The following is a 13,910-nucleotide window of genomic DNA, read 5'->3' on the forward strand; positions in this document are numbered from 1 at the left end:
CCTTGTTAAAGGCGCCCTCAAATAGCCCAGGAGCCCCCACCGCCATGTAAGCTTCTGAAATCCCAAACCTAATTCCCATCTATGCCATTCCCATCTAGCTTGCTCTGAAAGGGAGGTTCAACATAGCTAACCTCTCTCAAACATTGTGATTCACTCTGCTGTCCCATGAGGCTGGCCTACAACACTTGTTGTTCACATCACATGCGTGACTTAAATTTCTCATAAGAATTTGAATAGTTAGCAGCCTGTAAATAATAAGCCCAATCCTATTTACTTCCTCATTTATTTAAGCACTATACTAACAGTGTAACTCAAAACACTAAATCTAAGCCTTGGGAGCATCAGAAGGTCTCCTTTTGTTCTACCTAGAACTGGTGCTTCAGTTTTATTTATGTTTTGACACTACTGCCAATTATTACCCTGGGAATTGTCAAGTGTGTTTAAAGCAATATGGATAGAAAACAAACATCCAAATGTTAGCCAGATGGGGCACATTTTATTTCAGCAGCAAATTTAATTTTTTTTTTGTTTTGTTTTGTTTCCATAATGGGCATAGTTTTGAGACCTCATTTCAAAGGCATATGGAATTTCTTCATGCTTTGGGAATTGGAACATATGTAAGGAGACTTCTCTCTCAAATTCCAGTCCTTTAGCCGTCCCCCAGCCAACTTTGTCAACTGTCTGTCCTCTGAGGATCAGAGCACCTCAGCCTCTGAAGGGCTGGGCACACATGTAATGGAATAGAATTATTAATTGTATCTCTAGTTACTCCACAGAGGCCATTCTCCTTGTTTCTTAAGTAAATCAATGGATTTTCTACCCTCTTTCTAAAATCCTTATTTTATAATGAAAATTGATTAAGATGGAATTTTCTTTAAGTTGCTCATTTACATTTACTTACATAACTAAAAGTGGTACTTATGTGACAACATTTTTTCCTTGATTATAAAAGAAATACATACTTAGAGAAAATTTAGAATGCTAGTCTCATCAACCAGAGCTAACCATTGCTAACATTTTGATGTATTTCCTTTTTGTTGTTTTGATGGGCAAACCTCCAAATAATCTTCTTTAAATAAATAATTTTGTATCTTGCAATGTGGTATGTAACATAAGTATTGTTTCATGTCATTAAACATATCTCATAAACATGATTAGTTTTCTTAATATTCTCCCATATGGATGGATGGATACATATATCCATCCCATCTATCTATCTATCTATCTATCTATCTATCTATCTATCTATCTATCTATCTATCTCACTTTAATTCTCCCATTTCTAGCTATATCTCTCTATCTACCGGGGGTGTCAAAAAATGTGTACAAGTGGACACTTTGGTCAACAACGTTGCTCAAGCAGTAGTTCGCCATAATCAGAAGTGTCTGGATGCTGATGGTAACCATCTTGTGTACCCCTTGTAATTGCAGGAGTCAAACGTGACTTGTATTCATCTTTTGTTATTGGTATGTGTTATCACAATTTTAGTACAGTTTTCCTTTCTTAAAATGTGTATACATTTTTTTGGCACCCTCTGCATATTTATATCTGTGTATCTATATACATTAATCTTATCCTCTCATCTACAGACATTTAGTCTATTTACAAAATCACACCACAATATTTTTTTCGTAAGTGTATCTTAAGTTTTGTATACATTTCAGATTATTTCTTTAGAACAGATTCCTAGAAGTGGAATCACTGTGTTAGAGGATATAAATATTTTTAAGACTCTTGACCTAAATTGCTAAACTGTTTTTTAGAAATGTTGAAATAATTTACACTTCATCTAGAAATGTGAGAGTGTCTAAACACTTACTGAAGCCAGCACTGATTATTGTCTTTTAAAAAAGAACTAAAAAGGGTCATGTTATTTTAATTTCCATTGTTATATCTTGACTACTAATGAGGCTGAATACTTTTTCTGGACTGAAAGTGTCATTTGCTCATTTCCTTGGCCCAGTGATTACATATATGCATGAACTTATAGTATCTTAAGATCAAACTTTATCTTTTATGCTAGTTATAGTACCTTTTTATTTTTAAGTTATTATATTGACAGGTTTTGCTTTTTATAAACTTTATATCTTTATGTAGTCAAGCCTATCAATTCTCTACTCTTAGATATTACTATTAAGTTTAATTAAATTAAAAAAAAATCATGTACAAAGGATAGTGTAACAAATACTCCTGTACTTGTCAGCCAAACTTAACAAATGCTCATATTTTACTTCTGATTTTTCTTTTCCCTTCTTCCCCCTGCCCCCCCCCCCCCCCACTCCAGTTCAAGCTGTTGTTTCTCAGTCTAGTTGTATAGGACACAGCTCCCTGGCCCATGCTGGTATTATGAGCCGTGCTACCCCCCCCCACCAACGCTGAGGTAGTTGGTCACCAGTCATCAGTCGGCTGCTCACAGTAGCTCTCGCTGGCTGCCGGCCACTCATGCTGACCACCAGCTGCTCACAGCAGTACACAGTAGCCCATAGCAGCTCACGCCCATCTCTGGCTGCTCACCGCAGCCCAGCTCCAGGGAGAGCTGTTGTTCACAATCTTAGCTCTAGAGGGCGCAGCTCACTGGCCCATGTGGGAATTGAACCAGTGACCTTGGCGTTAGGAGCGTGGCGCTCCAACCACCTGGGCCACCAGGTGGCCCTCCTTCTGATTTTTTTTAAAACCAAAATTACAGATGACATTGATATCTCCTTAATCCCCTTCCCAGTAATATTTCCCTTCTTCCTTTCCCAACTTTCTCGTTTTCCAGAGGCAACCTCATCATGAATTTGGTGTGATTCTAAATATGGTGTTATATTTTTATCACATGTATATGTACCCATAAATAATGCATAGTACTGCTTAATGTATGTTTTAAAAATTTATGCAAACTGTCATAGTATTCATGTCATACTCTTGCATCTTGCTTATTAAAGCTCAATGTTATGTTTTCAAGATTTAGTCCATATTACTACATATAAGTCTAATTATAATAATTCCCTTTCACTGCCTGTTTAGCATGACTGTATCTCAACGTTTTTCTTCATTCTTCTCCTGTTGCACTTTTTGCATTGATCCTGATATTTTGATGCAAACAATGCTCAGTTAACATGTTTCTAAACATCCTTACTCTGGCAGGCACTGATTATTGTCGTTTTAAAAATGAATTAAAAAGGGTCATGTTATTTTAGTAATTTCAAATTTTATATCTTGACTACTAACAAGGTTGAATATCTGCAATCCTGATGCAGTTATGTGAGAATTTCACCCAGAAATGGAATTGCAAGATTAATAAGGCACAATGCACTTATAATATAGCCAGCTATTGCCATATTGCTCTTTCACAAAGATGGTTAAGGAAAAATTGTCTTAAACCTTGTCTAGGACAGAACATTTTTGTATGTTATAATATAAAACCTCTCTGTGGAAAGAAATGAATATTTCTGATAAAATGCTTAAGCTCAGCTAGAACTTAAATGTTCTCACATTTAAATATGTGAGGTAATGAATCTTAATTAACTAAAGGAAACTTGGGGGTGATGCTTAAAAGTATTTTTTAATAACTTTAAATGGAATTAAGACTTCTGGAAAGCTACTCACCCATGTTGACTGTGAGCTAGCTGTCTAATTTAATATATACATTTATTATCATTACTTTTATGTTTGAGTCTAACTTAATTATTATATGTATATTTTTTCTTAAGTATTATTTTCTAAGTAGGCAAAACTGTTTTATTCTCATTTGTTATGTATAAATATTCTCATTTTTGTGTGTTTTTGCCAAGACTTTATTATCACTATTTTTTATTCTTGCCAGTCTGATTATTGTAAAATGGTATATCATTTAAAAAATATTAAATTGATTATTTCAGTGATTTTTAGTGAGTCTAAATGTCTTACATTTTTCGGTCATTTGAGTTTTCTGTTCAGTGAATTTTCTGTTCATATTCTTTGCTGAGTTTTCTCTTGTGTTGTTTGTCTCTTCCTTGTTGATTTGCAGATCTTTGTGTGGGTTATGCATATTTCAAATACCTTCTCACAGCTTGTACTTGCCTTTTAACTTTGTTGTGGTGTGTTTTGTCATAGCAAAATTTAAAGTTTTTATGTAGTTAGGTCTATTCATATTTCCTTCATGATTTCTGCTCACTTGTGTCTTAAGAAATTCTTTCTTATCCTGAGGGCATAAAGACTTTCTAGTTGTAAGATTTTTTTGATTATATTTAGGCCTCTAATCTAGCTGGAGTTAATTTATCTATATAGTGTCCACAAGAGATCTAATTTTATCTTTTCAATCTGGAAAGTCACATGTACCCATACTAATTTTAGGTTTATTATTGATTTTATATGTTGATCTTATATCAATTAACTTCATGAATCTCCCTTATACACGTAAGTTCTAAAGCTTACTTAGATTCTTTTGAATTTTCTATGCAAATCATTTTATTGTCTGTAAATAATTTGTCTCTCTCTTTCTGTATCTCTCTCAATCTCTCTCTCCTTTCTTATCTTTCAATCCTTATATCTCTTCTTTGCTTTTCTTGACTTTCTGCATTGGGTACTGCAGCAAAATGTTAAATATTGAGGGTGATAGCATGCATCCTGGTCTAATTTCTAATTATAGAAAATGCTTTTACATCTTTTATGTGTATGCAGTTAGCTCTAGGATTTTGACATCTAGTTTCTTTTTCTTAGTTTTAAAAAATTTACTTATTTGAAATTTTATTTTATTGTGGGAAGAACATTTAACATAAGATCTATCTTCTTAACAAATTCTCAAATTTTCAAGTACAATATATTATTGTTGACTGTAGGTACCATGTTGTACAGCAGATCTCTGGAGCTAATTCATCTTGAGTCTAGTTTTTTTTTTTAAGGATTTAAATTGTTTTATATGTAGTTAAACAATTATATGTACACATTAACTGATTAGATGTATACATTAGTGTCAGTTTCTGGACTACATAGCCTGTTCCATTTATCTGTGTGTTAACTTTTGCCATAAAAGTGGAATGATTTAATGATTATAGTTTGTATAGTATGTGTTAATATTTAGGAAAGTTCTTTATTTTTTTCTCCCCAACATTTAAAAACTAGCCTCACCTATTTAACGTTTTGTTTATATTTTATCATCACTTCATAAAGTATCAAAAACGATTCTGCTAGAATTTAAATTGAAGTTTGGTTAACCTGTTAATTAACTTAGGAAGTATTAGCATCTTTGTAATGTTCATTATTCCCAACCAGGAACCTGATATGTCACTATGATTATTCAAGACTTATTTTTCTCCATGGTACTGTGACCTTGAGAAAATGAATTAATCTCTCTTCTACTTAGTTTACTCAATTGTAAAATGTGAATAATAATTCTATCTATCTCATAGGGTTGTTGTTGGAATTAAGTGAAACAATTTATATTAAGTGCACAGGACAGTCACTGGCATATTCTAAATGCTCAGTGAAAGTTAATTATGATGATGATGAATATTATTAATTCTAATAGTTTTTTTATTCTGTTTTCTGAAAGTAATGTTGATTTTATTTCTTTGTTTCAAGTAGTATACTCCTTATTTCTGTCTCGTATTCTATTTATTCAACATATTATAATTATTTCTTTAATGCCTACTGTTAACCAGGCATATTCTTTAGACACCCAAGATTCTGTATGAACAAGACAGATAAGATCCCTGCTCTTATGGAGCTTATGTCTCATGTTGGCCAATGCTTTTAAACAGTACTAAATCATACAGATTATAGTGGGTATTCTGGTTTTATTTCTGTATGTAATAAAAACATCTTCAGTAGTTTACCCCTAAGTATAATTTTTTTATAAGACAAATATTTATCATGCTAAGGAAACATCTTTCCATTGCTTGTTATTAACAGTGTTCATTCATTTTATTCAGTCAACACATGTCACTGAGTGCCTATGATATGCTAAGGTGATGCTCTGGGTGCTGGGTGTGCAATGACAAACATACGCTCTCGTGGAAAACCGGTCTAATTAGGGACACAGACATTAATAAAATTTTTATATAAAATGTGTGATTATTAAAAGCAGATATTGAATTTTATCAAATGCCATTTAAATATGTAGAGATGACATTATTTTCTTATTTGAATTATTGAACTGATGCATTATACTTATTTTAAACTTTTCTTATATTTTTGTAACAAAAAACAATATAGCAGTATACAAGGATTTTCACAATTATATTCCTGTGTAAGATTGGTAAACAGTTTGCAAATAATATTTTGAATTTTATACTGCAAATTCCTCTTTGACATTTGGAGAATGTTTTCTAATAATGTTGGTCTGATCAAATTAGAAAAGTACAATCAATTGAGAAATTGTCTAGGTTCATCTTTCTGCCTCTACTCTGAATTTCTCTTAACGCATCTGCACAGATTTGAACTTGTGTTTTTTGGAGGGACGAAGGGAGAGAAGTGGGGGGGGGGAGAGAGAGAGAGAGAGAGAGAGAGAGAGAGAGAGAGAGATGCTGGCTGGGAATCAGAATATTAGCTACCATTCATTGAGAGATCACAACAGTGGCCACTGTTCTGAGAGTTCTCTGTGTATTAACTTACTCAGTCCTCAAACAGTTCTATGAAGCATGTACTAATATTATCATCTTTGTATAAGTAAAGAAACTGGGACACAGAGCCAGAGGCCTCAGAACTGGAAAGTGGCAGAATGCGGTTTTAAACCCAGGTCATCTGGCCTCAGAGACGACATGTTTAACTACTCTGGTACGTAGGTATATGAGTCGAGAGGTAGGTTGTGCTGCCATCACTAACACCAAAACTTTAGTCTTTAACAAAAGAAAAGAGTGTTTCTTCCCTATGCAAATGGTGTGGTGTGTCTGGGTGGCTCTCCAGAGCAGCAGTCCTCCATGTGGTAGCTTGGAATTCCAGGTTCATCTTCTGTTCTTCTGTGTTCATGTTCTGGCAACTCAGTATTGACATTTGTTTCTATAATCACCATGGTATGGAAAGAGAGGGACTTGGAGAATCATACACTGGCTTTTAAAAGCTTCTGCCTGGAGTGACACATATCCCTCCTCAGAGTTCAGTAGCTGAACCAGGTCACACGGCCAAGCCTTACTTCCAGAGGCAGGGAAATGTCATCTTCGTATGTGCCCACAGTAGAGAAGAACCAGTTACATGGATGACAGCCCTGATGTCACCATAGTATGTGCTTATGCTCTAGCTCTGCCACTGACTAGCTAAATGACCTTCAACAGGTCCCTTTGCTTCCAATTTTAACATCTGGAAAATAACAGGATTCATTTATTCATTCATTATTTACCCATAATATATACTGAGAGTCTAACATATGCCAGACGCTGTGTGACCCTGGAATAACAATAGTAAACATGGTGCAATCCTTGCTCTCAAGCAGTTTGCACGTTAGTAGGTATCTTACTATTGATTTTGAGTTCTAAAATCCCAAGATTCTATTAAAAAGCAACTACAATAATAGGCCTTCCAGAGAATTTTATTCTAGAGACTTAGGCATTTTCTCAGGAGTTTCTTCCTTCTTTGCTGAATCCTGCATCCACTTTGCTGCAGTGTTAACTTCATCACAGCAGCAGATACACACAAGCTCATCACTTTCAAATCACTGGTGTGTGTACACACTGCTTATATGGTAACATTAAAATATTCTTTGGATCATTCTCACAGCTATTTTGAATTTAGTGAGCAGAACACGTCACAAAAAATAGAAGAAAACCAATTTGTTTGAGAAATACCCAGGTAGATACCTTTGCCACATAATGTACCTTTCAGATATCAAAATTTTTTTCTATTACCTATGCATAAACCAAAATATAAAACTTAAAAAAGTTTGAAACAGTTTGGTTTGCAGTTAATTTTTCCCGAGGCAAATTTATCGGTTCCATAGAAATATGAATAAGTATACTTGTGAGCACACACAAAACTGGTTTGCCAAGGCTTTTTTTTTTTTAAAAATCTCTCAGAACTTGAAGCTGCCTGCCAAGTTTTAATTTACTAGTTGCCTCTAGTGAAAATACAGTTCACAATGCAAACTTTATAAGAATTTGAGGCATTGTCTTTAAACATGATGCAACAGGGTAAAATTTGAATGAAATATGCAAAGAATTCCATTCAACTTTGCATTGATGCAATTGTGGCATTTCCTTTGATCTTTAAGACTGCGCATCTAATTCTAAAAGCAAAGCCCCCCCCCCAAAAAAAAAGATGCAATAGTTGAATGTGTCTTCAGTGTCTTACTCTAAATACTCGTAAACTTCTGATTAATCGTACTCATTTCTCATCCTTTTACAATCCTTCAGCAGTTAGGAAGCATTGAGTAAGTTTCACAGGATAATAGTTTTTAAAATTAATTTTCTGCTTGTTTGTACTTTGAATTTATTTAATATTACTATGTTTGTTCCTCTTCTCAATAGTAAAACGAGGACAGAGACCATGATCATATACTCTCAGAATCTCTGGTTTGCTCAGTAAGCATCCAAAGCTTAATACTGGGTTTTCTTGAAGGCAAAATAGTATTCAGGATCTTTGAGTACGGGAAGGACTTAGAGAAGCTGATAATATTTACTAAGGAGAGATCAATAACAGTTCTCTCTTCTCATTATACATATTCTCCCTGAGTCATCCAATCGACTGTCATCAGGTCAAGTGCTACCTTAAAGTCTCCCAAATTCATATCTCCAGTCACGGTCTTCCTGAGGTCCACAATGGCAATTCAACCACTGTCACCACCTGGTTGTCTATACAAACAATTCAGACTCAATATATGTAAACCAGATTGCTTTATCTTTTCTCCACATCAGCATCCTCTGTGGTCTCTCTTTTTCAGGATGGTACCACCATCCATTTGGCCGTATGATGCATCTGGAGTCATCCTTGGTCCTTGGTTCCATTTTCCTTATCAGGTACCAACTCATGTGGATTCTATCTCTTTAACAGCTCTGGAATTCATCTTCTTCCTATAACTTTCAGCTTCAGTTCAGGTCTTCATTTCCCATCTGGTTATAGCAACAGCTTCCTAAGTTATCTTCCTGTCTCCAGTTAGGTTTTCTTTAATCATTCTCTCCATACCCAGCCCTGTGTCTTTCCTCATATGCAAATCTGACTACATCAATGTATGTTTCACTCTATCAACTGGATGGGTGCAGTTCCCCAGTCTGGTCATTTTCTAATTCAGAGGTCTGCTCAGGAGGTCTTGACCAATCTTGTCTTGTGAGCTATGCCCCTGTTTCCACACTCTTAAAATCCTCTGTGTCTCAAATCATACTTGCTGTCTCAGCAGAGTTCTTTCTCACCCTGACCATTCTCTCTCTCTTCCTGCTTACCTTTCTTTCATTTTCTTGCTTTGCGGTGGTTGCAGAGTACAAGGGGAGTACAAGAGAGGAAGTATGGAGGGAAGAAATGAAAAGCACTGAAGAACCTGAAGCCCAATTCCCTGATGCTCTTTCCCTTTCAATCCTCGAGTCCATGGTCTTCTTTTGTAAAATGTTTTCTAATTCATACCATGTGTGTAGTTTTTGAGTGGCTCTGAATGGGAATATTATGTCAGCGTGTGAACCTCAAACAGCAATGTTGAGACTTTAGCCTAGCTACTCCATGATGTTGCTGCCTCGGTATCTGTTTTGTTTGGCCAAATGACCTGTGAGGGCCTTAAACTGACACCAGCCCCCTAAGGTAAGTGATTGCTCTAGTTAACAGCCTGCAGAGTCACAAGCAAATATAAGTTTCTGATATGACTTCCCCAACAGCCCTTGTGATCAAGTCTCCCCTGCTTCCCAGGGCCTTCCCCTTGTGTGTCCCTTAGAGAAGACTCCTGTGGGGCTTACCAAAAAGCGCTCTTTTTGACTTGAATTGCCTAATGTGGCCTTAGCCTGGGAACCTCACTCTACAGACCCAAATAAAGGCATGTGTCCCTGGTCCTGCCTCTCTCTCTGTCTGCACCTTGCCTTGACCTCCCCTCATGGCTCTTCAAGGCCTGCTGCGTACTTCCTGCAGGACCTGTGACTAATAAACTTCTTTATTTTGATTTTTCTGTGGTCTTTTGTTGAGCCGGGGCTCACCATCTGGCACCCTGTGCTACACTTAACAAATGTTAATTTAACAAAGTCACAAGAGGCAATGAATGACCCTGTTACTGATGTCACTCGGTCTTGAGTCCACTGTAGCACGACATGAAAATCATTACTTAATAAGTGGTTTTTTTGATAGTGATAAAAGAAGGTAAAGGAAAGAAGGAAAAAAATGTACTGTTGAGAAAAAGGCATACCGTTTCAAGATAATCTTGACTCAAGTTTATAATAACAGTTCCAAAGAAAGAAGCATTTATTTACCTTCTGCTGCAAAAATGTGGACTCCATCATGGCTGTTTCAAAGCTGCGAGCACCCTCTGCCTGGGTCTTCTCCCACAGAGATCTGAGAAATTGCACAGAATGGCTCTGTATGGACAGGGGCTCCGGAAATAGGCTCTGAAGGGGCATTAATGAGAAAAACATAACATGTTATTTCTTGTCCAAATAATATTGTTTGATTGACTGCAAGGCACTATTTGAGCTTCTTGGTTTGAACTTTAACATGGTTTAAATTTAAATAAAACAACAAAGAAATCTATCTTGAAGATCAAACATATATTTTAGGTTTTTCATTTTTTAACAGAAATTTAAAATTATTCAATAGGATTTTCAAGGCAGTTGGTATCAATCTCTATAAATATGCTTAACCTTTTTAATGTAGTGTTTGCCTTGATCAATTTCCCAAGCATGTTACCTAATTGGAAAACGGTTAATATAAATGTTCATACTTATGTTTTCAGAGATCTGAAAATTAAGGTATAAAATTAAATCTAGATTACAAATATCAGAGTGGATTGTGAAGACTAGAAATTCAATAACTAAGTATTCATTATTCAACTACTCAAATATGATGTATGAGTGGGTATGTAGGAAACAAAAGCACTTTTAATCCTAAAATGTAAAATGTATAATCCCTAGAGGTTTAAGATATTCTAAGTTTTAGATAACAGGATTGTTAATGTAAAGAAAATCATATTTATATGTATATTTAAGTCAATGAAAATAAAAGTTTCAAAGGAAGATTTAAGTTGTGTTTGTATATTTACTAATCAATTACATGTTTAATAGTCATTTACACGTTGTAATATATCTCTAAATGGAGAAAGTTGTAATTCAAGGGAAACATTTTATAAAAACGTACAGAACATCAAAGGGCATAAAACATTATATGTATATCATATATATTGTACTTTATGTTGAGGTATGATTGATAAAATAATGGTATTAGCTTATAAAATGCTATTTTCTATGTCAACAACGTCTAAGCATTGACTTACAAGTATGAGACTCTCCAGGTGGTTTGTGTATACAAAATTTCTATTTAGTAAATAAAAATTAGTTTCTTCCAGAAAAATCTCATTATTATCATCAAGATGATCTGTTTTTGTACTGAGTGGGGAATGGTGCAGAATTTTATACTCTGAGTAAGTGGCCCACGGATAATAAAAGGCTCAGAGCCAGTAACAGATAAATTGATTATGCAGCCATAATGAATTCCTCAATTATTATCAGAAACTTATACAGAGCATGATTTTTCATTTAAAAGAAGAGCAGAACCTGATATAATTAATCACCAGTCCAAAAAGGAGCATTTAGACTGGAATCAGTGAATTTGAGAGCTCCATGAATGTGTTAAATTGAAAGAGAAGAGAAAGAGTCTGGCCCTGCTTACAAGGCTAGTACTGGGTTTGTAATCCTTAAGTCAAACATTTGATTTTTATTCAAATCTTTTATTGATATTGTGGAGTCAGAGCTCATCCAGACCACACAACGTCAAAATTGTGGAAAAAGAAAGGAACAATTATAGTAAAATGAACAAAGAAGAAAAGCAGCATAAACAGATGCTTTTTGGTGATTTTGCTTAAAAGGAAGACAGAGAATCAGACTAAGTCAATAAAATAAGACCCAGGGGCAAAAATAAAAGTGAGTTTTCTTGGTTTGTTTTCAGAAAACTGACAGCAGTTAAGAAGAAAGCCAAAGATGAAACCAAATACAAAATCACTGATAAAAACTATTTGAAAAATGTAAGTAGAAAAAAATATGGCCTTTATTTCAAGAAAAGGGAGAGCAATGCTTTTTTTTATATTCCATTTTGATTCATATCAAAATGTGAGGTGTTCTCTATGAGATGTTATTAAGTATTAAGAAGACTTAATATAGGAAAAGATGATAGTTTTAAGGCACATCTAAGCTGTTTCTTTTCTTAATTACTATAGTTCTAGTTTATGATTATGATACATTCATCATTAAAGTTTATTTTTTCTTAATAAGTCTGCCTTTATAAAGAAATATAACTATCTAGTTTGTGACTTTTGTAGGGGCTACTATAAAAATATATATATATATTTTTTTGGTCACTCCTCTATCTTTTTTTTTTAATTTATTTTTTAAATGTATTGGGGTGACAATTGTTAGTAAAATTACATAGATTTCAGGTGTAAAATTCTGTATTACATCATCTATAGAAATATTTTTTTAACAGAAGTAAATAAACTATCTTATCACTTAGCCTAATTTTTAACCATCTTATAACATTTGCGTTCTGTTTTATTCTGCCTCTCACCTCCCTGCTGCTTCCTGCATCCCCTCATTTTATTTTTTAACACAAGGGCCACAATGAAAAGACAACTGGATTAGGTGTCAAGTGGTCTGAGTTCTACCCTTTAATTTTCTTAGCTGTAAAAATAATATCTAAGATCCCCTCCATTACTAACATTTTGTAATCTGTATTTGAATTTTATGTGAAAGTTCAATGTATTCAAGATAAGTATTTCCAAATATGAATCTCTTTTGAAGCTAAAATCTTTGCATCAAATATTTCATTGTTAAGTTTAAAGTTCCCCTTCCTGTAAATTTACCTATATACATATATTCCATGGGGAAAAAAGTAGCATTCCAGTTTTTTAACAATGTTGAAAAAGAAAAAAATGACACAAAAACTAATTGGAGATTGAATGACTATCAATAAAGGCTAGCCCCGCGTAAGTAAAGCTATCCCCCCAAATAAGCTGGGATTTTTGTTGTTCCTGTTGTTTAATAAAAAGTATTTCCCTTTCATTCTTCTTTTCTAAAGCTAAGGATATTCAAGCTATTAAGAGATTTGGCTTCCTGATGAGTAATCCAGGGTCTTTTATAAGGAAACTATCCTAAAATATAGAGAATGTTTGTTACAAATCAGTAATGAAATGTGTATGTATTGCTATTATCTACATATCAGCTTCGGTCACAGAATAATTCAGTAGAAGTGATTATGAACGCATAACCCACGGACTCATTAAGGAGCCACGACGGACACACATCACACACCTGCTGAAATAGGAACATGACGTGGATCCATGCCTGTGGTTCTGGGCTGATGAGCATAAAACTGGACTTGCTGTACAGGCAGTAATGACCCTTCAGGGAGCAGGTGAAGAACAACTTGGCTACACAGCTTCTAACAGAATCTAGAAACAAACACACATAGCATGACACATTAGATTCTCCCCCGAGTTATGCTCTATATTTCAACACACAAACACCTTTAGAAATACATTCTTCTGTTTTAACACTGTCAGCTAATAATTTCAAACAACTGTTTAGTTGGGAGTGGATCCAGTTAATAGAATATGGATTTGAATGTCGATGCTTTAAATCAAGTGGTATTTTATCCATCTTTCTCTTGTTTTAATTAACGGTACATGAGGAATCTCCAAGCAACTCACATGGGAGAAAAAACAAAACATACAAAAAAAACCCTTTCCAATGAAAAGGGAGCTACTGTGTCATTTCCATCTGATTGGGCACCTTGTATTCACAACCTGGGAAGAATAAGCAAGTGGCTGGAGGAAACCCAG

General features: G+C 34.7%; 1 protein-coding gene across 2 annotated transcripts in view; it reads right to left on the reverse strand.

Annotated features, from left to right (window-relative positions):
• VEPH1 (ventricular zone expressed PH domain containing 1) overlaps window positions 1-13,910 on the reverse strand; it is a 206,871-nt gene that overhangs the window by 35,408 nt on the left and 157,553 nt on the right. For both annotated transcript variants that reach the window (XM_019732040.2, XM_074326922.1), the window contains 2 exons: window positions 13,381-13,520; window positions 10,336-10,470 (listed from right to left, as the gene is read on the reverse strand). In XM_019732040.2, the coding sequence (XP_019587599.2) occupies window positions 10,336-10,470; window positions 13,381-13,520 (275 nt within the window). The remainder of the gene's footprint in view (window positions 1-10,335; window positions 10,471-13,380; window positions 13,521-13,910) is intronic.

Source organism: Rhinolophus sinicus, linkage group LG01 (assembly GCF_036562045.2).
Source record: "Rhinolophus sinicus isolate RSC01 linkage group LG01, ASM3656204v1, whole genome shotgun sequence".
NCBI lineage: Eukaryota > Metazoa > Chordata > Mammalia > Chiroptera > Rhinolophidae > Rhinolophus > Rhinolophus sinicus.